At 40.6% G+C, this 26,770-nt stretch overlaps 1 protein-coding gene across 3 annotated transcripts in view; it reads right to left on the reverse strand.

Moving 5' to 3' along the window:
- The window catches only part of RNF130 (ring finger protein 130), a 51,230-nt gene that overhangs the window by 13,160 nt on the left and 11,300 nt on the right, over window positions 1-26,770 (reverse strand). For all 3 annotated transcript variants that reach the window (XR_012589455.1, XM_074603603.1, XM_074603602.1), the window contains exons 3-6: window positions 13,515-13,765; window positions 10,130-10,201; window positions 7,749-7,831; window positions 768-864 (exon numbers count right to left, since the gene is read on the reverse strand). Coding sequence is in view for 2 of the 3 variants with exons in the window: in XM_074603603.1 (XP_074459704.1) it covers window positions 768-864; window positions 7,749-7,831; window positions 10,130-10,201; window positions 13,515-13,765 (503 nt within the window). In the remaining variant the exon portion in view is untranslated. The remainder of the gene's footprint in view (window positions 1-767; window positions 865-7,748; window positions 7,832-10,129; window positions 10,202-13,514; window positions 13,766-26,770) is intronic.

Here is a 26,770-nt window from a genome sequence, read left to right on the forward strand (position 1 = left end):
ACCGAATTCTACAGTAACCTCCTCTAAAAATCCAGGTATGTTATTAATTGGAAAAGTAGGTCGCCTACAGTCTATCTGCAACTATTTCTTACAAAATGTGCAAATTTGCAACAAACACAGCTAAAAATGCAGGCATGATTATTTTCACTGGCTTGATGCAAAAATTGCTTTAGACAATATCTTCATATGCTCTTCTCCTTTCTTCCTTACTTCTTTCTTCTGTAAAGGGCATCCCTCCCACCTTATAATTTTTTCCTCATATGGGAAAGATGGAAAAATCCTTTCTGAGGTTTTCACTTCTATCCTTTTGTGAACTGGTCAACAAAAGCAGTTCTCAGGGATCCCATAAGCCACGAGCTGTTTGAGGAAAGCTTGCTGGCCTCTACTAGGGCATGGCATTTAATGTGCAAACAAATTTAAGACTGTCTGTGGGAGACCACAACAGGAACAACAGATTTACAGAGTAAATTTAACAAAGAAGGGGTGAAAAAAGTTGAGAAAACGGAACATTAGGGAGAACCTAGCAGACTTCCAGTAGATAAGAAATTGTTATATATGGAAATATAACAATATATTCTCAACGACCAACTAGGGAAAGGACAACAACAACAAATCAGCTTTATCAGCAGCAAAGAAATTGGTAAAAACCCCAAATCCTTTCTGAGTAGGGTACTGGAACACCCTTCTCCCTTTCTCCCCTACAGTTATTCCTCCTGTTCCAGGCCTCAGGCATGGAAGGAAGAAGAGCTCACAACAGTGCAACTTACCACAATTCCCAGTGCCTTCAAAATGTTCAGTTTACACATTGGACACGTACAGTGCTCACTAAGCCATGGATCCACACAGGCTTTGTGGAAAACATGCCTAGAAGAAGAGACAAGGCACATAAATAATTTGCAAACAATTCTATTTTATACAATGAGAACTACTTTAACAAACATTTAGATAGTTTCTTAACTAAGCCAGGAGACCAAATTTTTTAATTGCCAGTATTCTGTGCTGATGGCAATAAGAAAAAAAAAAAAAAGAAAAGAAAGCCTCTTGCTTGTTGTTGCCACCCTTTACTAAGAGTTCCATCAGGCAGAAACAGTTAAAAGGAAGATTATCCCTCCCTTCTCCCCCCTTTATTGTGGATATGGGCAGAATAACTAGGGTTACAAGGTCTCTACCATAACCTTGTGTAAAGTATTGTCTCAATTTCTATGCAGAGGCCATAAATTGAGTAGGAAGAGCACCGATCCACCAGCAGTCCATTGTATTCAAAAGTCAGTGCAACCAACCCAAAGACACTTACGTTTGATTTTGAAAGGGCTTTTATAATTATCATTTGTAAGTAAAAAGAACCCTTTTCCTACAATCAGTATTTCTCAATATCAGGAAGGAAAACATGTCCATTATCACATGATGGTCATTAAAAAAAAAAGAATCTTTCAAAGACAAAAAGGCAAATTGGCTTCTACTTGCACAGCAGGGAACTCTGCAACAGAGAATGGTCTGAATTGCCACCTACATTGCATATAAAAATCATAGCCACATACACGAATGTAAATGTAACAGTGTTGGGATTAATATAAACCAATATAACAAGGAAGGACTATGCAGAGACCAAAACAACATACCTAAGTTAAAAGAATGAAAGGAAGTGTACTCTTGGCTTTTCAGAAGGTAAACAACTTTTCATGTTGCATATTCATGGAGCATATTCATGGCAGAAATGGGTATCACTAGGCTTTCTACAGCTTTAGCAAATACTCATAATTACTTAGTCTGAGTAACTGCCTACGATAAGAAGCCAGATCTTTCACGTCCAGTGGCCCTGACTGCAGAGCAAAAAGCCAGTAAGAGCAGGCACACCCGAATAGGACAGACTGGGGATCACGGCAAAGATCAGCAATTAGAAGGGCTGCTTAGCCAGCAAGGAGCTGTGCTCTGAAACCAGCAGACGAAGGGGCAGGGGCAGAACAAGGAGTTCCTGCCATCTGAGGCATCGGCACGGTCTGTAAGAGGTCATGCATGTCCCCAAGGCAGCATGAAGTTGAGATACTCTCCGTCCTCTCCTCTTGCAGGTTATACTTGCTGCTCCGTGCCTCAGTACGCTCCTCATGGGGTCTGGGATTTTTTGCTCCCTATTCCATGGGATTTTAAAAGCAGAGACCAAAGGAGGCATGTTACCAGATAATTCTCTTTTAAATGTCTGGAGAATGACTGGGAAAAAAAAGCCTCATGTATTTGTTAACAAACATACAAAGAGACAGTACATAATTCTGTTTTGTCTATGCCTACTAAGACTGATGGAGGGACTACAGTATATCAACATAATCAGGTTCCCATCAGCTACAAGTGTATGTCCCACCCGTACTCACTGAAGATGCGCAGACTTACAGAGTATAATACTGTCAACAGAAGATGGCCAGGGAGCAGGAGGACTTTGCATATCTATATCCCAGATATTGCAGGAATAGAAACTTACAGAACCTCAGCTAGTCACTTTGCTGGACTGTGTCCTTTAGGAATACTGCAGTCATGAAACACAGGCTATGTACAGTGCTTACTGTCCAAATAATTGCACAAAATACAGACTTGCTTCTATTGTTATTAGGTCTTAATGCCTTCCCTTTATTACTCACAAAACTACAGGAAACAACGTTTAGAAATCCTGGGTGATCGAAAATGGTTTGACACCTTCTGAAACACACAGAGATGCTATTTTTCTATGTTAGGCAAATCATGGCTTTTAGTTGCTTATGTTTCCTTTTAAGTCTCTGAAGGTTGTTTTTGGAGTAGGACAAACCTGAAAATCTAATATTTTGGGAAACGGCAGACATCAAGACTCCACCGAAGTATGAAAACAGCTTTAATATATCGTTATCGGCTAATCAGTGCTGTAGAAGCACTCAGATCAAGTGAAGCAGGCGACTGATACGGATGCCAACATGCATCTGCTAAATATTATGACTTATTTTAAAGAGTCATTAGCAGTTTGATATAGTTCAAATGCACCAGAACAGCTCAACTATTTTTGTGACCTCTTAATTCCTTGCTTTTAGTTCCTAAACCTTCAAGGATGTTTATTAATGTCTTTCAAAAACAAAGTGCAGTTCTCCAAAAGTTAGTTATTGATTTTGATTGGCATGGCTCTGCCTACTACTTAAGCAGTTTATCTACTCCTTAAAAAGCTTGCCGATACCATCATCGTGGCTCAGGCTCTGTCTGGGTTTCTCTGCTTGCAACAGTTAAAAAGCAGTAATAGAGCAATGAAGATAACAAACACATTTATTACTTTAAAAACTCATTCTGACAAAGGAAGCCCATGCATTTTCTGCTATCCTAAGCCTTCTCCATACTTCTGTCACTTGTTTTCCAAGAGCATGAACGTGAAGAGTTCCTAGCAAGTTGCTCTAGGTCACGGGGGCTGATGATGCTCCCCCAGGAGCCACACGCCGCAGAGTCAAGTGTGACACAGCTTTTTCTGCTTCTCCAGCCTAGGGGCCGGAGGCGGCACGGCCGGCAGCACCAGAGGAGTCTCCCCTGCAGGCATAACTCCAAACAGGTGACCTGCAGGTATTTTTCCACTCCGTCAGCACACCCAAGCCAGTTGCCCTCTAGCTTGTAATAAACACCGTTAATGCCAACTCTGTTGTACGATACATCTTCTTTGCAGCATTTCACAGGAAAAAAAAAAAGTGAATTAGAGATCTCTTTTAGTGGTGTAATGCCTCTGGATTCACATGTCACACAAAGAGAAGGGTTTGAACGAGTTTACGAGTGCTATTTCCCAAGAGCTCACTAGACTTCCCTGCTCTCACCTCAGCATCCCACCAAAGGGACCTGATCTTTGGCTACTTGCTGGAGGCAGCTGCTCCCCTCACCCTGGGCTACCAACCTCCCAGCCAGGCCAGCAAGCAGCACAGGGGTCCCTCCTGCCCCGCTGCAGGCAGCCCATTACAGCAGCACTGCCGAGGAGGGGTGTCTGGCCTGCTGCGGCAGGGAGGAAGGGGCCGCATCTCCCCTCCCAGCAGACAACGCCAGGGGAGAGCAGCCTCGGTGCTCTCCACAAATACCTCGTATTGCCGAGGGAAAAGAGGGACTGTCCTCGCAAGCAGGGAGCAGAGAAAACGGGGATGGTGCAGAGGCATTGCAGTAAGTGGAAAAGATGGCATCGAGACACTGTGTTAATTTTCTCTTAAAAAAAAAAAGAAAGAAAAGAATCTATTTGCAGCAGCACAGAATCAAACTGATGGAAATCTGGCTTAGTTGCTTTTGTCACTTTCCCCCCTTTTTGCCCAATACAGGAAATATTAAGAATTTGACTCAAAAAGCCATTTATTTTAACATATTCACTACTTTAATTCTCTTCCTACCTTGTAAATTTCTTCCTTCCCAGGCCATCTCTCTGCCCTTTCCAAAGTCACTCTGTGCTTTTCTCTAACCCATCGCTTTGCTCTCCCCTTCCCGTATCTCTCACTAGTCCTTCACACTACCCCCTCCTGATCACTTTTCACCCAGTTCCCCTTCATCCCCTGACGCAGCAGTGTGATGGTAAAGCAAAACTATGCGAACAAAGAAAACCATACAAGAGATTTGCCTTTTGCTATAATCCTTCTGACATTTGCTTACAATACTTATTTTTAATTTACTTAATGATATTCATAGAAGACAGAGATGTTCCTCAGGCTGGTAAACCTAACACAGATGACTGCTTTATTCCTCTGTGCACTAAAAGCTACAGGTATGTTCACAGGCTGCTGGTACCAAAGATATTTCTCTCTCTGAAGCACAAAATGAATGATAGAAATTCAACTGCACTGTATGTGATCATTTTCACTTTAGTTTTTCTAAATTGGCCACAGTTTCCCACCTGCCACAAAACTTTACATCACAAATATGGTGTTTCATTACAGAATTTTAGGTGCAACTTGTGCAGCTGCTGGTAGGCTTTGCCTGCTGTGTGCCTGCCCAAACCAGAGTCCTCTCTGCTGAGGCACGGAGTGACAGACCCTACTTAACTGCAGAGAACAACTGCGGTACCAAAGGGAAATGCTACTTTTAAATTGATGAAAACAGCAAGGATGTCATATGTCAGTGTTTCCTACTGCCTAATGATTATAGTTTCTCAACGGGCACAGTAAGAAAAACTTCTAGCCTTTCATTTGCTTCCTCTAAGTCAAGCCATTTTCTCTATGGTTTTCTTGCAATTTATTTTCTCATCTGGCTTAGACACTCTCTTGTGAGGCTTTTTGTGTGTTGACTTTTTTTTTTTTAACTAACTTTGCATGTTGCACTAAAATGAGACGTTGAAGTATCAGGAAGTAGAAAGGGATAAAACCTCCAAAACAAGATTTGGGGAGAAGCATCTCAGATGCTGAAGACTGAAAAGTCTCACATGCAATCTGAAGTTTACTGGGGTCACCTCTGCAGGGAGTAGTTGGCCCTTCATCTACAAATATAAAAGTGTCTTGTGGAAAGTATTCATCTCAATGTTTCTGTCTAGCCAAGATGGCTTTGCACTCAACTCAAAGCTCAACTGCAGCAGATGAAACGCGAGATTTAAAGAAGAGAAGTAGAAAGTGAACATAAAAGTTGTCATACAGCCTTCGGCAGGAATGTAATCTGAGCCTTCACTGACCTTATATTCTTGTGAAAAAAAGAACAGAAGAGGATCTACACAAGAGTCTCAATACCTCCTTTACACGGGAGATCACAGTGGGGGAGGCTGTGCTGAGGCGGCAGCTGGGTGCACCTTCATCCAGCTCCCTGAGAGCAGGGAGCTCCCTGTCCGCAGGACAAGGGCTCACAAGCAGTGGCTGAAGGAAATGGCCTTGCAAACAATTTTTTTTTTTTTCTTCAATTAACCTCCCCCAAAAAAACACTGATCATCTTGGTTAAATGGTCTGATCACATCTACTGATACTAACATTACATCCATTGCTTGGATAGTGGCAGGTGTTTAACTAGGGAAGTTGACTTTTAGTCCCAATTTCGCATTCTCCTTGGTGGTAGAAGATCCTTTCCTACCAGATGAAGACTAATTCTCTCTTCATCAGCAAGGACCTCCCTCTGACCTCTGTTCAGTATCAAACAGAAAGGCACAGTGGAGTGGGACTTGTGACCCTCCGTTCCACACCCTTGAGCCTCACAGTACTACCCTGAACTACACAAGCGAAGCTTTCTTAAGAGGCAATTTCATAAAAAAAATAATAATCAACTTAGTGATTCAAAACTGGTGTGCAGTTTCCAGGAGTTCCTCCTCTAATTTCCAAATAATCTTCTACATAACAAATTAAAGACTAGAGCTTAATTCACATATGAAAGCTTTACTGGAGATTACAATGTAGGATATAAATCACAGGAATCTTTGCTTAACACTTGGGAGTACATTTTTATGGGCAAGAGGACATCATCTTTCAGTAAAAACGACCGAATTACAGAGAGGAAATGCACACACATCCACCTGATCACAAGCCCTCAAATCTTTACAGATCTGAGACCAAGCTGTTCTATTCCCTAATACTTTAATGAAAGTTTCTAAACGAACATTTGTAGCGTATATCAACTAAACAACAACACTGAGAATCTAAACCGGTTCACTGTTTCCCACAGTCCAAGAGGTAAAGAACACAACGAAAAGTAAACTGAATTAAACTTCTGGCCTTAGAAGTAGAATGTACACGTATTTTGATCAATAAGATATAAAATAATACCATTTTCCTTTTATAATGATAGAAATTCATTACGCATTAGAAGAAAAATATTCCAGGTATTCAGAGCAGCCTGCAGGACGATTTAGAAGACCAATAATGAGCTCTTATGTGCTGCTGCATGACTGAAGCTTGACTCCAGCACCATGACTTTGTTGCTTTGAGAGTACCATGCAGAACACTATTTATATACCAAGCACAGGTCAAATTACTGGATCTTAGCTGCATGTATACCATGTAACTTACATGTATTTTTTGTCTGGAGATAACAAGAAAGCTCTGCATTTCAGAATACAAGGGAAATATGTCCTCTGTAATGCTTAAGGCTACCGAAATTTACCGGTTCATCAAAACCAATCACCAGGTGGAAAAAGCACTTAAAAGCATCTCTCAAAAAGCAAATACCCCAAAACAACTCAAGAAAGGAAGTGAAATGGAAATAAACCGAAAACCTGTAAATGTCAAGAGAATGGCCTAAAAGGAAGAGGAAGTTGTTGCATTATAAGCACCAACGCAGAATTATCCAGCGAGTACGACTCTTCAGGCACAAGCCAAACAGACACGGCACTGGAGAGACCAAAGACAGAGGACAGCAGAGCGGCTGACTGATGTCAGAGGAGGTATGAAGGTTGGAAAGACTGCATTCCCATTTCCTACACTGTTTCAGAAACCAGCACCGATGTTGAACATCTGCTGCGCAGAATGCCGCAGCTGTACCTGGATCACTGTACTCGAGCTTTTGGTGTTCACCCGCTGCTCAGTCCTTAAATCTGCACCCCCGCCTCCCCTCCGTGCAATCTTAATAGCTTTACTGCTGATATGCCCAAACTGCCCGAGATCTGAATTTTTTGTTTAATTTCTACTGTTGTAACAGTGCCAGCACCCACCTTCACACCTTCTGGTATCATAGCCTAAAATAAAGTGGCTGGTATTAGGACTGGAAACATCTAGTAAATGTGTCTGTAAATCACAATGCACATATTCCATGAAATGAAGCAAAGGAGCACAAAGAAAGAATAGTTTCCAAACAAAGGAACTTTACTAGCTTACTTGCATGGTAAAATGCGAACAACATCATTCTGCTTGTAACTCTCAATGCAGACAGCACAATGATCAAAGTCTGGGTCTGTTTCCTAAAATGAACAGAATGAAAATTCAAGTTAAGAGTTGAGGCTATGACAAATGTAAAAGTAGTTGTGACTAGTACATGAACTGCGTTGTGCTCAGTGGCTGTTACTACGAAGATACAAAACCAATGACTGGGTGGTTATATCCCAACATGACTTGAGAGAAGCATCTCATACATACAAAACTCTCCCCTCATTTGGAGCTGGTAACTGACCACTTGAAACATAAGCTAAAGCCTAAGATGATTCTAGTATTTGTATGAATCACTATAAAATACAGAGGATTTACTTCGGCTTTGAGCTAAAACTTCCGTTTTATTCAGGGGTGTTTTTTGGTAGGATAAGAACCCTGGGATTCCCTTTTATATAGCCAGCACTAACCATTTTTACTTATTTCAGAGTAGGCACATATTTTTGTCTGCTTACTTGCAGAACTGTCATCTTTCTCACGCAGACATGAAGATGAGGATCACTGACTGGCTCCTCTCCTTCCTCTGTATTCCAGAAGTTATGATTTTTTTTTTTAATTTATTTTTAAACACGAGAATTTCAAATTTCCACTGAAAAAGGGCTGACTTCATTTGGCTGTAAATACGGAATCAGCAATATATATTTAAAACGTTTGGGCCTGTAACACAAAAGAGCCTCTGCCTTCTTTTAGTTCAAGTTCATTATTCTCTTCGATGCCAGCAAGCTACTAGCAAGACACCGAGACGGAGCACAGCAAGAGAACAGCCACCCCCCGGCCAGCACCAGTCAGTGCTGCATGCGGAGAATCCCGATGGGCTGCTCTGATGAAGGACAGGTTTTCTCCCGCCCTCTGTTCACCTGTGTGTGCATCTCATGCTGTCACAGAATCATTTAGGTTAGAAAAGACCTTTAAGATCATTGCGTCCAACCATCAACCTACCACTGCCAAAAACACCACTAAACCACATCCCTCGGCACCACGTCTGCACGTCCTTTAAATACCTCCAGGGATGGCCATTCCACCACTTCCCTGGGCAGCCTGTTCCAAGGCTTGACAGCCCTTTTGGTCAAGAAGTTTTTCCTACTATCCATCCTAAACCTGCCCTGGCGCAACTTGAGGCCGTTCCCTCTTGTCCTGTTGCCTGTTCCTTGGGAGAAGAGGCCGACCCCCCTTGGATACACCCTCCTTTCAGGGAGCTGTAGGGAGCGAGAAGGTCTCCCCTCGGCCTCCTTTTCTCCAGGCTGGACACCCCCAGCTCCCTCAGCCGCTCCTCACCAGACTTGTGCTCCAGACCCCTCACCAGCTCCGTTGCCCTTCTCTGGACCCGCTAGAGCGCCTCAGTGTCTGTCTTGTAGTGAGGGGCCCAAAACTGTCTGTACCACGACCTCCATGTCACTTGCCAGTTTTGAATTTATATCATCAAGACAACGGCATCTTTTAATATGGAAGAGTTCTTGTTATCTGTATGTACTCCCATACCCACTCGACAGATTTAGTGCAGTAGGCTGTCTTGAAATAAAGCTACATAGGGAGGGAGAAAGAGTAAAAAGACATTTTTTTTCTGCCTTTTCTCTGGAAGCAAATTTTTCCATCACTTCCCAATCTTCCAGTGCTGACAGTGTTGATCAGAAAGATAAAAAAGAATCACACAAAAAAGGCCCAAAGAAATAATCTTGTCTTAAAAATCAAATCACAGCCAGAATTCTCTTGCCTTTTACAAATTAAAGAGCAAAAGTTAAGCAAGATTAAGTGACTATTTTTTCCTTTCAGAATCAAAGACAAAGCAGTACTGCTCATGAAAGTGGAAAAAGTTTAGGACTTAACAGACCATACATTTTAGTTTGTATACTGGCAAGAAATATTCTTGGGGTAACATTTACTACCTTTAACGAAATGCCTGCTTATACTCCCCCTCAGATTACTGGATGTTCATAAGAGATTGTCCTTTATGACCTGTCTTTTAAATTTATTTATACTTTACACAACTTACATACGGAACGATTCTAAGCTTACTGAATTCCAGATAAACAATGCCAGCCCTATGTACTCTTACCAACAACCCCCCCCCAGCCAGCTAGCACACAAAACCACTCTCGGTCACAGTTGCCAGATGGAGGGCAAGTAGTATTTAAGCAAGAAAAACTTATTTGAAACTTACAGCATACATTAATACTAAATGTTACACAAAATACTGTGCCACAGGACAAAGTAAGCCTCCAACAAGGAAGGCAAGGTCATAAACCAGAAGCAGAAAGGAAAAACTGCGATTGTTTCCCCCGGCAAAAATTAAACATCATGCTCTAGTTTACCATGTTGAAATCTTATTATTATACCTTATCACCCTTCTTTACTGTCCTGGTTGTCAATTTACCAATGGCTTTCTTGGCAGCATCTCCAAGACGACGCTAATAAAGTGACAAAGAAAAGAACACAAATTAACCCTGATAATCAAGCTTCATTACTTTATAATGACTTATTTGGGCTCAATACTAGCATTGCAATACACGCTGTGGCAGCAGGCCAACGCATAAGACAAAAAACGTACACAGCAAAGCCTGCAGTTAGAGATTTGTCAGGAAAAAAAAAAAAATGAACCCGACAGTTGAGCCCACAAATGCACTCGATAAGCATGGGCATAAACCTCGTGGGCTGTGTAGAAGTCCACAGAAGTGATCCAATGTTTGTGTGACAAAAACCTAACCAAACCCAGCCTGCAGGATAAAAGCTGAAGCAACATGCCTTCCCAATGGTTTCTGTTATGTTCTGTTCATATTGCTTTTTATTCAGTGTGCCGTGATACAACACCTTCTTCTCTTCTTAAGCGTGAATTATTACTACTCCCCCCGGCTCCCCAAGCGGGCTGATCTTATTCTGCGATTCAAGAGATCCTCTCAGCGTAACCTAGTTTCTCTCTTGCTATTACTTGAAACCACCAGGATCTCACAAAAAAAAAAAAAATGGGTCATGAAATCTAAATAAGCCAATACAGACTTAAATAAAGCTGAAATGAAAACTGGTTCGAAGACGAACCTCAACCTCAATGCATAGGCCAAGCTATTTTTTGCTGTTTATGCCGTTTTTATGACCACCACTATTGGGTGGAAGGAGCCATTTCTGCAGCGCAAGTGCCAATTCCTACTGCAGTTCCCAGTTCCCAGCCAAGGAAGAACAGCTGTTTGCCAGCTGGTCCATGGGATCCCAGAGACGGGGCACTCAGTGGAACAAAGCGCATGTCTTCTTGTTTCAGGAACCTGAGCCATCAGATTTGGTTTACATTGACTGGAAAAGGGAAGTTCGTGTATTTCATCCTTCACCTCCATCTTGTACTAAGTGCTCTGCCTTTGAAAGGGACAGGCTTTACAAAAGCACTTTTTTTTTTGGTGGTTTCCATAGAAGAACAGCTCTTATTTATATTTTTCAGAGCGTGGATTTGAAAAAAAATAATCAAATACTCAGTCCCAGCTACTGAAGTATACCCACATAGGAAATGCAGCACCAGACAGAGCTGGGATGGGAAAATTACACGCTTCCTGAAGTCATAAATCTCATCCTAACTTCAAAATGTAAGAAATTGGTTGATTTAAGCAAATCCAATTTACAAGTCCTGGAAAAAGCATATTGGCCTGAGTACTTAATGACACAGAACACACTGATACACCACTGGAGCAGATAATCATTGCACAACCAGAAGTGTGATTACTAAGAGAGGAACAAGGCTGAAAAGGCATTTAACTTAAATGCTCAACGCTACCAACTAAGTAATTGTGGGTAGTAATTATAGTTAGTTGTACTGCATAGGATTGCATATGCGCTACAAGAAATAGTAAAGATAGATTATTTTCTATGGGAAGCATAATATTTCAGCAAAACTCTTCCAAAATGTATACACGTTCTCTTATGTAAATAAATTTGCCAAACAATAACTTTCATCTCTTCCACTTAAGAGATCCATCTCTTCCATTTTCTACTTTTAACAAATACTTTTTTTTTTTTCTGTGAACACCAGAAATGCTCAGGATTTGCTATTTTGCTAGGTTAGGGCAGAGCCATACAGCATATGCTTGCTTTTAAAAGCCAGGACTGTCTCGATGGAAAAGGCAACCACCACATGCGAAAGAGTTTCATACCTCTGGCGGAAGTGTGCAAGACTAGTGATGTGAAATACCAGTATCTACTCGCACTATCTACAAAACGCAGCATGTTTTTGATTAAAAAAAAAAAAGTGTGCCTCGACATAACTTAAAAACAAGATCATAGCCTAAAACAAGTTATTTCATCACTAACAGTACAGCCTTCTCTCTGTGAAAGCTCTCAAAGCTTTTTAAAAATAAGCTGTAGCTGTCGCCACCTTCTTATTAAAGTTTAATAAGCTCAGCTTTTTAAACCATATAAAATTTTCATCAAGTTTGTCCTGACCTTTGTAAAAATCTAAAGAAAGAAAAAGGGTCATGAGAGCCCTTTCCCCATGGAGCGACTGTTTTGAAACACGGACATTTGGAAGAAGCCTAGAACCACGTAGGGGATGCAGGAGACACAATTTCGTATTCCACAGACATTCATTGACTAACAGTTATATTTAAACTTTCACCATCCCAAGGGACCACACTAAGTACCAGTTACAGCGTGGTCATTTAAGAATGACATCCTTAGGAAAATCTACAGGATGCCCACGGGACCTGCAGCATCAGACGCTATTTATAGAAAATAAAAAGGAAATCCTTTGTCACAACTGAGGTTTTATAAGTTCACATTTGTTTTAGGTTTGACAAAACACCAAAGCACTGCCTTACAGTGAGCTTCTGTGTACGAGTTGTAATTCGGGGGATAAGGGGGGACGGTGACTAGAGTTCAGCAGCTTTGTAAGGCTGCCTTGAGAGAGATACAAAGGCAAAGAGAGCACAGCACATTTCCTGAGGTTTACTGACCCTTCTCAATAAAAGCCAAGGCACACTATGGAGGCGGTGGGTCATTAAGTCCACACTAGTAAAACATTTACTTCTAAAGTCATCAACTCATATTTGAGTTGATGACTTGATTTAGCCAAGATCTCCGAGTGTGGCCATACTTAATTCCATTCTTCAACAAATTAAGAGTTGAAAGAAAATGTAAGAAAGGCATATTGAACAAAATTTTACTTAAAATATATGACCAGGAGAATTAAACATTCCATACCAAGTGTGATCTTGAATAAAGTCAAAAGTTAACACATATCACTAAGCAGCTCTATACCTTAGTTTTCTTACCCTAACATTCACGACAGATTATAGTTTGGAAATAGCTTTATACAACTTCTGAATTACCTTAACTATTGCCGAAGCAATCCTTAAGAACAGGGATAGAATTCGTAACATTGGTTCTGTGTTCTCCTGCACTACAGGAGTTCATTCACGATTTAACTTTCCTTCCCATCCCCAATGTACATACAGCATACACATTCAGCCAACACAGATTCTATCTTTCTGTTGGACTCATCAAACCCCAAATATTTTGCCTCAGTTCTCTTTCCTGTCATGTAATAGGTCTCGTACTGGTGCTGCTCAGGATGAAAACACTTTGCTATATAAAAATCCTTGTCTAGCAACATGCTGTGCCTCAGGACAAAGAGGTTCTGAACGTTAGTTTGATGGACATTCCTTAAGAAATTATTTGTTCTCTATTGACTACTGCATACAGAAATATCACCTCCAGAACTTGAGAGTAAAAAAAAAGTTCCCTTACCTGATTCCTGTCACGTGCACTTGTGTACCTGATCTTCTGGATGAAGTAAAATATTAACCATGCTGAAGAAATTATCATCAAAACAATGAATGATATTGACACAAAGACTAGAGAGCCCCGACTGAAGTTTTTTGGAGGAACACGGGACCCCACTGCTATTGCCATCAGGACAGAGATATTCTTTTCCAAGTAATTCAGGATCTCCTTAACCTTTGATTCTGTAATCATGACAGCAACAATGTCTCCAGTTCCTATAAAAAGAGAAAAATCGTAATTTTACATTTAAAATTAACACGGAGTGCTGCTCACAAGATTTTTCCAAATGCAAAGCCATTTGACAACTGAAGAGATTTTAATCTCAGCTACCTACGGCACATGGAACACACTACTGGGCACTCGACTCACGGCGTGTCCTTCAAACCCAGATTTTCAAATTAGGGCATTAGCATGCAAACTGTTTGCAGCTCCACACACAGCAGGAGATCTCTACCCGTGGTTACACAGTACTACCCACAGCGTAATTACTGGGTGCAGTCTGAACTGGCTTTCAGAAGCACATTTGTTCCAGGTTTGAAGCTGTGAATTACCCCAACAGGCAACTCACAGAAAAACATTTAGAAGATGAGTTCAGTGATATTGCTAGTGGTCTTAGCGTACGCGGTGCCGCGTACGAGTTGAGTGAGACAAGTTCCCCTGCGTGGTTATGTGGCTTTCACATGCCACCAAGGTTGCCAGGGGCCTGCAAATCACAATTCTAGCACAGAAGCAGCAAAGCCAGACTTTGACCCACATCGCTTCAGACAGAAGTGAAAGTAAAGCGCACAAGTCTGGCTGCAAAGCAGAAGAGAAATTAAAAAAACCAACCAAAACTCGGCAGAAGTTTGACTGCTGATTTTATCACCCATACAAAGACATGGCTGATAAGATCGCAAAGAGGCTGTCAGCTTCATCAGCTCCGTTTTGAACATGTAGCCCATCTGTTTTTTGTAGTATCTTGCCTCTAGACTACCTCCTGTCCCAAACGGAAAACTATTGGTACAAGGATAATAAGAGAAACAAACCACAAGACTTGCTGAAAAGGAACAAAATCACCTGCTGAGCAGAGAGAGCACCTATGTTTTAAAAGCAGAGGCCCCATAAAAAAGAGGATTTTAAACTCAGGGCAATTCTGATCTAAGTTCAAAGAAAGCAGTTTACAGGAAAACCAAAGTCAGAAAGAAAAAAAGCCTTATGAGTGCCATTCTTATTCATCCAGATCTATTTGCTTCCTATACTAAAACCCCTTTCAAGACCTATTTTCAAAATGCTTGCAAAGTCTGCTCATCTGTTTGCTCCATCTGCCTGCTCCAATTCACATTCCCTCAGAGAGGACATTCTGGATTTAGAGTGGATTTAAGTTACAGAGCAGCTAGCGTGACAGTGAAGAGAGAACATGAGGTCCTATTTTAACACAAGGAATTTCTTCAAAGTCTTTTAATCAAAATCTGATTTTTAAGAAGTTACTGTATCCACAAAATGGCATAGAAGACCCAAGAGAGCAGCGTCTTTGAAACCCAAGGCACAATAAGCCAGGGTGACAGAACCAAACAGCTGCGTAAGTTACCAACATGGGGGCTTTAATACTGTTACACAACTCCAAAGTTCTCTCATTACTCTTTCCGTTCACCATGCCAAACTAACTTTTACAGTCACTACCCTCAGTTTTCAGAGCAAGTTCCCTAACACTGGCGTTGCGGACTGTGCTGACAGAACTACTCAGAAGAAACAAAGCTGATAATCTCAGAAATTAAGATTTGCACAATAATTTAAAAAACATTCCACAGCCCCAAAATCGTTTTCCCCAAGAAATTTCAACTTTTCTTTCTTCAAAATTGAAATGCTAAAGACATTCATGCCTTGTCTAAGTAGGTCCAAGTAGGAAAAGAATGTTCAGTGTTTCCTTCTGAACGAGTATTTTTGAAACAAGTGTCACAGTAACTCAAAAGCTTTGAACAGAAACCAAAACCCGACACAACTCATGGATACAACTTATTTAATCACTAGTATACCACAGGTTCACAGAAGGTCCACTTTAGTCCAGGGACGCTTCAATTCAAGACGTACTGAATTTGGTTTCACACAAGCCAATCAAAATATTTAACAGGCAGCAAAGCTCAGAAACAAGAGTAAAAATCTACCACTTGCTTTATTTTAAGAGGAAATCTACTCAGATTCCTATTTGCCCAGCTGGGAAGAGAGTCCTTGCCCAGACTTGCAGCACTTAATCACAGGACGGGAGCCACCTTTCCTGCAAGATTCCGTATGGAGATGCAGCACGTGCTCCTGCAACCCCAAAACCTGCAAGATCAATCAAGAGCAGGTAATTCAAACTGCCTGATATTCTCCCAACTTCTGTTCTTCATACCTAGTTCGGATAGTGAAGAAAGGCAGGGAAGGGTACGGGGCGACTGTATTCCCCAGAGCACGTGTTCTTCTAAACTTCCCTAGTAGGTATTTATTTGCACCGAGGAATTATGCTAGTATCAAAATATCAGTCAGAAGCTCTCAACGTAGCATTCCGACATGATTTACAGTTATCTGCAAAGCAAAGCTGACTAAGATCTTCCGATACTCGCCCAGTTCTGTCTGAATCAAAAGCTGAAGCCTCCACCTATTCCCTGCTGCCCGGGGAATGGGACAAAGCTGACAATCTGTCACGCGTTTTATATAAAGCCCAGCACAAAGGGAACCTCTGGCATCACTGCAAAGTGATTTGCATTCCAAATGACTCAACCGGGAACAGCCAAAGTGCTACTGCTGCTTCTGACCCTGCGAGAGCCAAGGAGAACTGCAGAAAAGAAAAATAAATTGTGCCTGTTTAACATACTGAAGCTCAGTGGAAACTGGGACTTGGTTCATCCGTATTTTTGTCAGGGGCATCACCCTAAATAATTTTAGCAAGAGCTCCCTGCTTGAGAACAATTGGGGGCAGGATGAGAACACTGACTCGTTTATTTTAAGCACCTTGAAACCTTGCATTTCTGAAACTTAAGCAGGAAAAAATCTTCAGGTGAACACAGAAGAGACTAACAGTGTTTGTACAAGTTAGAATACGGTCTTCCTATATAATCTTATGAAAAGCAGTACTCTCCTCAGCCAGGAACACGGCGTCCAGAGAAAAGAAGCTGAAGTGCAAACTAAACCCAATGAACCACACACTCAACCACAGATGACAAGCTAGGACAGACGGTACGCATAAGATAAATATTGACGCCTGTAAATATAAATCATTTAATTGCTATCATCCAAGCCCAGACAGATCTTTCTAGCTTGCAATTTTACCATATGCATGTTTAATTAGGAGAGTTATACAACTCTATGCATGAAAAGAGAGGAAGATGCGATTAATCATTAAATCTGTGTACTATTACATTGGGAGAGGAGAAGAGAGGAGGTCTTAAAAGCTGATAAGACACTAAAAATAAGATGGGAAAAACAGCAACACCCAGAAGTTTCCTGTAGAGCTAAGGAAACTGCTTTGGTCTCTCACTAATCTATCCATATCTCCTAGCAATTCTAAAAGAGCACATTTAGAAAGTCAATAGAAAGTCATCTCAAAGAAAAATTATTGGTCTCATCACAAGTGAATAATTGTTTCCCTTAGTGTCTGTTTTGTTGACTCTTGTCTACCAAATGTTTGTCTGAAGCTCAAAATACGGATGACTATGGCCAGGATACCAAGCTTAAGACAGGCATGGGTCAAAAGGCAGACTTCGGACACCTTCTATCCATCCACCATCCCTTGGAGGATGCAGGGAATGGCAGCCTGGCAAAATGCAACTGCCAAACAGCTGATTTATTTATTTTTCTCCTGGGCTTGTGAACAGCCCAAGAAGCTGTTTGGTCAGTACTGGGTGAGAAGGACAGGTGAGACAATTCGTCCTGGGCATCTGAGCAATCTGGCACCGAACTGCTGCTACTGCTGCAATGCTTCAACCACCTTCTCATGGGTGGGGAGGACAAACCCTGAGATCCCATCTCAAGCCCGGCAAATGCTGGACCACCTGCAAGAGGCACTGAACTATTTTGTTTTGAAGTAACAAGGTTTGCAAAGAATTGAGAATTAAATCAGATACTCCTAACAAAGGTTAGCATTTTTCCAATGGCTGATATTTTCAGCTAAAGTCCTTGCAATTTCCTAAGTCTTTCATAGTGCTGGTCAATGCTGCAGACACAGCACAAAGCAGATAGACTGCACTCATCTCACACTTGTGAAAGAATATCGTTCTCTCTTTAAATAGCAGATAATGTTTAATTGTAACTGAATCCTTTCCTGACTTCATTCTGAAAAACCTAAACGCACATTTATCTGAATAATTCTGCAGGTGCAAATATTAGAATATCCTTTAAAAAAGCAAACAAAATCCCCACCTTCTTAATACAAGTAAAGCACAGTACAGACAGCCACTTGTAGCCTGGATTCAGGGCATGATTCAGACATTGAAATGCCACTGCCTATTTGACTGCAACAATCAGAACATCATTATGATAATGTAATTGGAAATAAAACTGCCCATCTTCACGAACCAGACTTCCCCGTTCTTCTTCTGAAATCCTGTAACTGTACGCTAAGCATTTCTGAACATGTTATATCAGAAGTAAAAATACAGCAACACACACTATTCAGTGCCCAGGAAAGGGATCAGTCCGATTACTGTGAGTGACAGATTTCTTCAAACAATATTAAGTAACAGTGAAACCACCGTAACAGAACGAGAGCCCACAAAACGCCGACAAAGAAAAGTGCAAATGAAGTGCTATGAAGTTTTGAGAGACCAGTCACAAGCTCTGTGAAAACACCAGGAGGTATCTGAGCTGCAGGGGAGCAGAAGCAAGAATTACCCCTTAAGGGGGTAAGTAAGGGGGTAAGTAAGTAAGTAAAAGTAAGGGATTTATTTAGGTACAGAGGATATAATCCATGGAAGCCAGAAGGTGAGGGAAAGGGAAAAGGCATGCTGAGCTGTATGCAGAGCTGCACTGCTAGAAAAAGCGGGCTCAGGGAGCACAGATTTTAAATATAAATTCCATAGTACTCAACAACATTGGAGAAAAAGACACAAATTATTCAGATACCTTAAACGTTTTAGTCTGATACAAACCAGAAAAACTCTTTGTGAAGAATAAGTCTTACATTCTAAAACAGGATTTTGGAAAAGCAGGCACCAAGAGGAAGAGCCTTGGCATATCTTCAGAGTGATTAAAACCAGTCTAGCTGCACATATTTTTATTTTGATCTAATCAGAAAGTAAACAAGAGCACATCCAAGCTGTCAACATGAGTGCAATCTCAAGAGTAAAATATGTTGTTTGAGATGTCCCAAATCAAATACTTCTGAAAACAGAAAAAAACTGTAATATTTGTCAATTATTTAGTTCTAAGCAAGCCACGAATTTAATGCCAAGAATATACATAAATTTTAAAATGAGAATGGATAGCATTTTAAAACATTTTTCTTCCTGTTGCCTTTATAACATTGAAGATGTTGAATTCTTGTCTGTATGTAAACATTTACTTTAGGATGCCTATTTTATGTGGTGTCAGACACGAGAAGAGATGTTATAACACTGCCTGAGGAAATGGTAAAGGACAGCAGTATATGAAACTGTTACCCAGAAGTTTGGCTCCCACAGGATGCATCAGTTACACACAACCAGCAGATGACTAGCTATCCCAAAACATTCAGCAGATACTTGCAGAAATCACATCCCTTTGCTACACAACCTTATGCAAAACAACCTGGTGAAGGAAAAAAAAAAAAATCTCTTCTGAGGCTAAAACTTCAATTCTGACTGTCTACTGAAGAGGACAAGGAAGCAGATATTCAGGTTCAGTGAGGGCCAGGCTTCTGTAAAGTGTAACTGAAATACAGTCAACCTATGTCTGAAAAACTCTCAAAACTCTCCTTTGATTGCAGCAAAAAGAGCTTCAACAGATTTTACTCTGCCAGGCTACGAAAGGGCACTGCACTATACCCTCTAAATACGCCTACGTACACTTTAGTTAATTTTGAAGTGTACCACGCGTTGCTGTACTGCTAATAGACATGTGGTGGACGCTCACAAAGTTCTGCTCCTTTAAGGGAAAACAGGCATATGATTGAGGCATATGATTAGAAGACCAGAAACAGCAAGAGTAGCTTTCCAAAGCTGGGTGTGACACAATTAACTTCCAAACAAATACTAAAGCCTCATCAGATTTTTGCTGTGCTAGCCTGTAGCACATTAAATTAATAAGTCCATAGGTTATAAATAATAATCTCCTAAGTAGGAATGATCATTTCAATGCCCGCCCTCTTTCATTAAACTAGAAATGATGCTTCAGTATAATGTTCTCAACATATCTTATATCAGTTTTACAACCTACTATGACCAAGAGTGCCTAAAATGAGGGCTAAATAGCAAAATCAGTTGAGGAAACTGTTGGGCCATATTTAGATTACAACCGCTGACACTTTATTTCATAACCCAGTTGCTCCATTCTGACACTCACAGAGATGTTTCTTAAGGAGAAATCTGCATAAGATCAAAACAGGTAGTCACGGCTAAATCCTCCTGCTTCATTCACAAGTCCAAATCATGCCGACACACGGAGGATGGTGGAGCTGCGCCCCTGGATTTCCTCAAGCTTGACAAGGTCCAGCTGCCTCTGCTACACCCAGCGTACCCCACTCAGGAAAACCAACACTTAAGTGTCTCAAAGATACAACACAGCCTTAACACGTAGAAGAGAGACATTAGACTTCGGCTTCACTGCAGATCATTTCCTCTCCACCAACCTCACCCAGAGAGCTCCTTTTTATCTTCGATCGTAAGTCATATGACACTAAGCACTGTTAGAAGAATTAAGATCCTTTTATTAAAGCTACAAGATGCACCCACCTCTTCTTTAGCCTCCCACGAGTTCCTGAATCTGCCCGATCTTGATTTTTGAAAGCAAAAATACCCTTCTTCAACAGTTCTGATGGGCACCAGGAGGAGAGATCTGTGGCTGGGCTGAGAAGGGGGGAGCACCAGAAGGGAGAACTTATACATCCCTGGAACCAGAGCTGTAGCAGAGTTCACTTAAAATGGAAGGGACACTTGGTTTGGGGGTTGGTTTGGTTGTTTTCCCCTCACTTTTGACTGCCTTGACCAATCTACTTACATCGCATATTCCCTCTCTGTAGAATGACTTTCATCTTCTGGGAATTATATTTATGTATATTTTTTAATACATGTGACCTTTTGGGTTCTTTGCACTAGGGAAAAGCAAAGCCTAGATAAGGGAAAGGCAGATAGATGTTGCAATGATTTTACAGACATTTCACACAACGTTTTTCTCTTTCAGCAATACTTCTTTACATCTACTCACACTACAATTTTTTTGAAAAGGAAATGGACATTCTGCTTAAATAATGCCGGAAGACTAAAAAACTTTGTACAAAAGAATTTATCACTTTAGCACCCCCTTTCCACAATCTGTGCACAGATTTTTATTTTATTTATTCACATAGTTTTACAAGGCATTTAACTACTTATTATGGTGAGCAAACTGCATTTGCCGTTCTATTTAATGAGTACTTTTATTGTTAAGGTATTAGTATGCTAACAAAGTAGATCAAATTTTATACTGAAACCTCGAGCAAATGCAAATTAATAAAAAGCAGAAGGGTCACATTAAGTTTTGACTAGGGAAATGGTGTAATCCTAACTCGCGACCCACTACTGAAAAAAGGTTACTCATGTCATAATTTCATGTATTTCCGAAATACGTGTTCCTATCTTCTGAAGATATTTCTGCTTATTTGAAAACAACCTTCCTTCACGTATACTTCTGAACAACGTCCAAAACCTGTTACCTTAAATCTGGATTTAACACCCCATTCCTGATTACAGGGTCACACTCTTGATTAATCAATAATATCAATGTATGTGACCTTACTGGTCCATTCATCTATTAAAGCACACTTGGATTTCAACAACTAAAAGTCTCTGTGATCTTGGATTCTGTAATGTGACCAGGTGCTAGTAGGTGGCTCCCATTTTGCTATTTTTGGATAGCAGTTCATGTTCCCACTAATGGAAGTTGGAGCTAAAAAACCCAGGGATTTCTCACCAGGGTAGCTTGTGACACTCACGTATTTTCTTCTCTCTACAAACAACTCCATACCGATTCATCAATCTGGGCAGTCATTCCAAACACATTTAGCAAAACCTGAAAGAGAAATGGCAAGAAAGCCTTGCCCAAGGACACCACAAAATATTTTTAGAGCTTCATAAACAGCATATTCATAGATTAACATCATAAATTTGATACCACCAAATCCATAGATTTTGGGAATTTACTCTGCTGCTGGAGCTCAGACTTTGGATAAGAAAGAGAATGTAATTACTTACAGTCACTAACAGTCCCGTGGGCCTTTTCACAGTCACAGAACTAATTACCCTTTCAGCTGGCTAAGGAAAAATGAGCCTAACTGCTCTTATTTCAGTTGTGGACGAGGCACATACCACGCAGAAACACTGGTAAGAAGCCCTGCAAAGCGCTGAGGCTACGTTAGCTTTTTAAAGGGGTTTCCCTGGCTTATCTTGAAGAGATACATGCTTCCTTATGGTCCAGAATCTGTGCTTCAAACACATTCCTCTCCACATCTTGTAAAGCGTCAGACACCTCCATCTACTGCATGACAGATTTTCCTGATGGATACACCTCTAAGAAATGCAGTGGGAAACAGGATTGGCTATAACGCTGCTGACGCTTGTTTCCCACATTTTCAATTAGCAAATATAAACACTATAAAATGATCAAAGACACGTAAACTATGGTTAGACTATTGATTGTTTTGCCTTTTTTAAAGCTTCAACTTTAATGACTCATCTCTCCCTCCTTTTAATTAATATTCCAGGGTAAATTATTAATAATAAATTATAATAACAATACTGTAATATACAACAAAATTAGTTTTGAGCTGTGGATTAAAAGTAGGTCTCAGTAATCCAGGAAAAGTTGGTTTTTTTGCAGTGGATTTGGTATAGAGCTGAAACGTTCGCCAGCACCCATTTGTGCAAAATAATCTGCAGTGCACCCTGCCATCGCTTTCACGCATCAGTTCAGCTTGCCGTTACGTAAAGAGACATTAGTGAGAAAAAGACAAGCAGCAGAGGAGGAAGGGACGTGCTGCACGCAGCCAGTGCCACAACAGAGAGTGGCATTTCAACTCCCGGTTCTCTGCCGTCCATTCTGCCCACGGCGAATCAGGGCAAGAACATGGAATAGCCATTAGATGGCAACAACTCCAATCACTCCCCATCCCTCCTGCCTCTGACCCAGTGACCTAAAATCATCCACATATAATACATTCCCTTTTATCACAGTTCAAAGCGAGTACAGACCTTGCCTCCTGCACTAGGGTGCTTTTTAAGGGAATGGAGGGCCAGCAGAAATCCCCCCTGTGGAAGGGAAGTGTTGCGGGGGCCAGTATTGGGCAGCTCTCACCCAACAGAAACACCTTCTCGCAGAAAATTAATGCATTGTTTCCTTAGAAGTGCAGCGAAGACTGCACAGAGAAGATGCCTGCAGCTTGTTCTAAAAACTTGAAAAGTTTTACCTGTATCAGGTAAATGCTCCGAGAAAGGTATTATATTAGAAGTCATTTAAATACTTCTGGAAATTTCTTCAGCACTGATCAACAGTAGTTATTGGAATCCAGCAACTTCACTTTGACACTCCCTTCTGTATTTGTTTCTCTTTTTCTGGTTTTATTTGCTCCATAAATTCTCAGTATGAAATTTTAACTCTAGAGGCTTCTTTGCCTTATATCCGTTTCTATAAATCCAAATAAAAGTCTAGATTTTAATAGAGAAGTTCAATATAAAATTTAACTATTTTGCACTTGACAGGACTGTCTCCAGCACACACAAACAGAAGAAGAATTAAAATGCTATTTTACCTGCATTTTCTTCCTATTCCCATAATTGACTATAAAGGAGACAGCTACTACATATTTTCTCTACCACACAGGCTCTTTTTTACACTAGACAATATTTGTTCTGCTTTAACAGAAGTCACAAGCAAAACCACTCATAAAACTGCCTTCCTGCCAGTGATATCATAGTTTAACGTAACCTATGCTGGGAAAGGTGTCCTTCACTTAGGTTGATAGAGGACATCTACAAGAATGTGTAAAATAAATTTATTTTACATGCACACAACAATACCTACGAGGATATACATAGAGAAAAGAAAATAATGTTGCAAATAACATTAAAAGCAATAAATATTTATATATTTCTGTTAAGTTCACCGACTCCTTAAGGTCAATACCTACTTTAAAACTCAACTTGAAGTTGAAGCGGTAGAGACTTAGGGGACTATCACACAAGAAAAAGCAAATTCTGATATTAGCAATAGAAGCTGTTCATTTGACATGGTGATGATAGACTGATTCAAGAGTGACAGTTGTTATCTAGCCACCAGAAGACATTTATATTCTGCTAAGCAATATGTTGAGTACGAACAAATTTCCATACGATTAAAATTTTCAAATGTGTGTTCAAGCATAAAATAACTCGGATAAAATATTAATCCCATAGGTGAGAACTGCTTACTGAGCTCTCTTCATAGGGAATCTCCTCTCTGCAGGCGGGCAACATCCCTAAGTCTATATAATATTTTACTTATTTTTAGCACAGACGTTGCCTAAGTTGGTGATTGGAATTCATGCAAATACCAGAGTGGGAAAGTGTGCGGTTCACATTGCGCATTACCAGCAGTTGCCACTTTCCTCTCTGCTTCACCAGGAAGACAGAATGTTCCTAAGGTTTGGTACACAGCAGTATAAAAATTACTTTGCAGTGATATAAAATGACCCAGGGTCTATTTTCACCTGTCTGTGGAAAGAAAACAGAGAGCCATGAACCTGGCCACCGTAATATACAGCTGGCAAAATTGCCTTGTGAAAAACAAATTTGTAGAAGAATGGAGGAATACTGCACAGCACTAGACATCATACAGAAATAAGACCAACTTGGTGGCTCACCTTCATTTTCACTTTATATCAACTCTATCTAACACACATTTAACTGAATCAGCAGCAGAACAGCTATCAAATACACAGGGTCAACTTCTCCCGACCTTTAGGGATAGAAAATACTAAAGGGAAGAGATGTGTCACACTGAAATGCCTAATTAGCGGATGATGTGGGCGTTCCCCACCTAAAAAGCACACAAGCAACGATATGGTTGAAACGGCAGGAAAAGGAAGACCAGAGAGTGCCTTGAATGTCTGCAAGGCTGCTTTACACATAACACTTGTTTGAATGGGCTCGTCATGTAAGCGTAGGTTCATGAATCCATATCCCACTTGGAATAACCCTCACCGAGGAGAATGCTGGATCCCAGGCCTGTGCTGAGGCCAACACCAAAGGACTAGTCTGTGTCTCGGTTACATGCACTTGCAGTTCTTACATCAAGCAAGCAGGAAGTTATTTATAGGAAGCTCCGCAAAGCGCAGATTGCTAAGGAGATCCTTACATGACCAAAACAAGAGCTGTGGAGCAACGTTTGTCTTCATTACGCTGTGATGCTAAGGTGGTACTTTAGCTCTAGATAATTACTTTTAGTCTGTCACATAGTTTAAACACTTCAACTCCAAAACTAATTTTGAGATAGTGCCTACAGCCCAAAGCAGGGACAGAGATTCCAGTATACCAGCAACTGAGTACATGCAGCTAAAAACCAGCATCTAAAATACTAAAAAGACAAAACATGCATCATCTCCAGTAATTGCATTTTTTTTAAAGCTTGCCATGAGTAAGAGTAAATAGTTGGAAGTCAACATGCTAAAGACAGTATTAGCTTTTTTCCAAATATCAAGTATCCAAACAGCTGCCTGGCTAGCTTACAAGACATCATTTTACCCACAGCAGCTCTCATGCCTTATAGCTTCAGGCATTATTTCAACCCACCAAAACCACTGGACCTATTGGTATAGTCTCATAGACAACATGCTGGTCTTCAGAGCAGAAACGCTGAGTGAACTAAGATTTCTTAATAAAAGACAGACACCATCCCATTGATACAAAAGCACCTGCCAAATCTAACAGCATTACAAGAAAGAAGGTACTTAAATGATAATCAAACCCATTATATAATTTAACATGTATTAGAACAAACAATGCTAGAGGCATGCTGTTATTGGTAGTCTTTTTCTGCCAGAATAAGGCATTCCAGGCCACAGAAGTCACAAATCTTTGCTAAACAGACTGCAGACCTTACAGTCTTACAGGTATTTCAAAGAGAAACCAGAGCTGAAGGTTTAGGCGGGTGCTACATCAGCAGAGAGAAGTGGCAAAAAACCACAAAAGGAAGGCGGTAAAAAGCATTTCACTAGAATATGGGGCTTTCTGCCTGCAGATTACTTGCAAAAATGTCTTAAGGAAGGTACCTAAGATAAAAATGGATTGTCAACAGGCTTTGAATTGCTACAGAAGTCAAAATCTCCCTGGAAAATTCCTGTGGTATATAGAATCGGGAAGGTCAAACCCCACTAAACCAAAGAAGCCACAAGACATTTTCCTTGTAAAAGAAGCAGAAAGAAGCAACCATAGTGCTTCTTTAGTAAAAGAACTCAATTCTAATTGTGTGACAATATGCAGAGCAATAATTAGGAAGTTCCAGTTTCCAAGCAACACCCTATGCTTAAAGAAAAAAAGGACTGAAAATATCCTAGGAAAAAAAAAATCAGCTAGCAGTACAGCCATCAAATACAGAAATATGCCTGTTCTGATTAAGATAAATAATTCCAAATTGAAAAAGCTTTCAGAAAAACGAAAAATGTAGTTACCAGAATCATGAAAATAATTTTTAACCAATGAAAACATTTACATATGAGGCTCTCACCAGCTAAAGTAACTCACTGTAACAGTGAAATTTTACACATAGTTGTCAAAAAGTAGAAATCTGAAGAAATCCATATTTTCGGTGTTATTCTAGTCCAGCAGTAGCCTAGCTCTAGACCACTTAGAGAAGCAACTGCACTCCAAGTCACTAAGTTTGTGGATTCCTGCGTGGCACTCGAAGACACATTGTAGAAAGAGAACCCTCTGTAAACTGTCATTAAAAAAAAAAAGCACGCAAGCTCAAATCCTGATAAAACTGTTAACATTTGAAAGTCCCCACCGTAACAACCGGTTGAAGATATTCTTCAGGTACAGATGCTCTGTAAAATTCTAGACCTT

The sequence above is a fragment of the Larus michahellis genome, chromosome 11 (genome assembly GCF_964199755.1).
Source record: "Larus michahellis chromosome 11, bLarMic1.1, whole genome shotgun sequence".
Lineage (NCBI taxonomy): Eukaryota > Metazoa > Chordata > Aves > Charadriiformes > Laridae > Larus > Larus michahellis.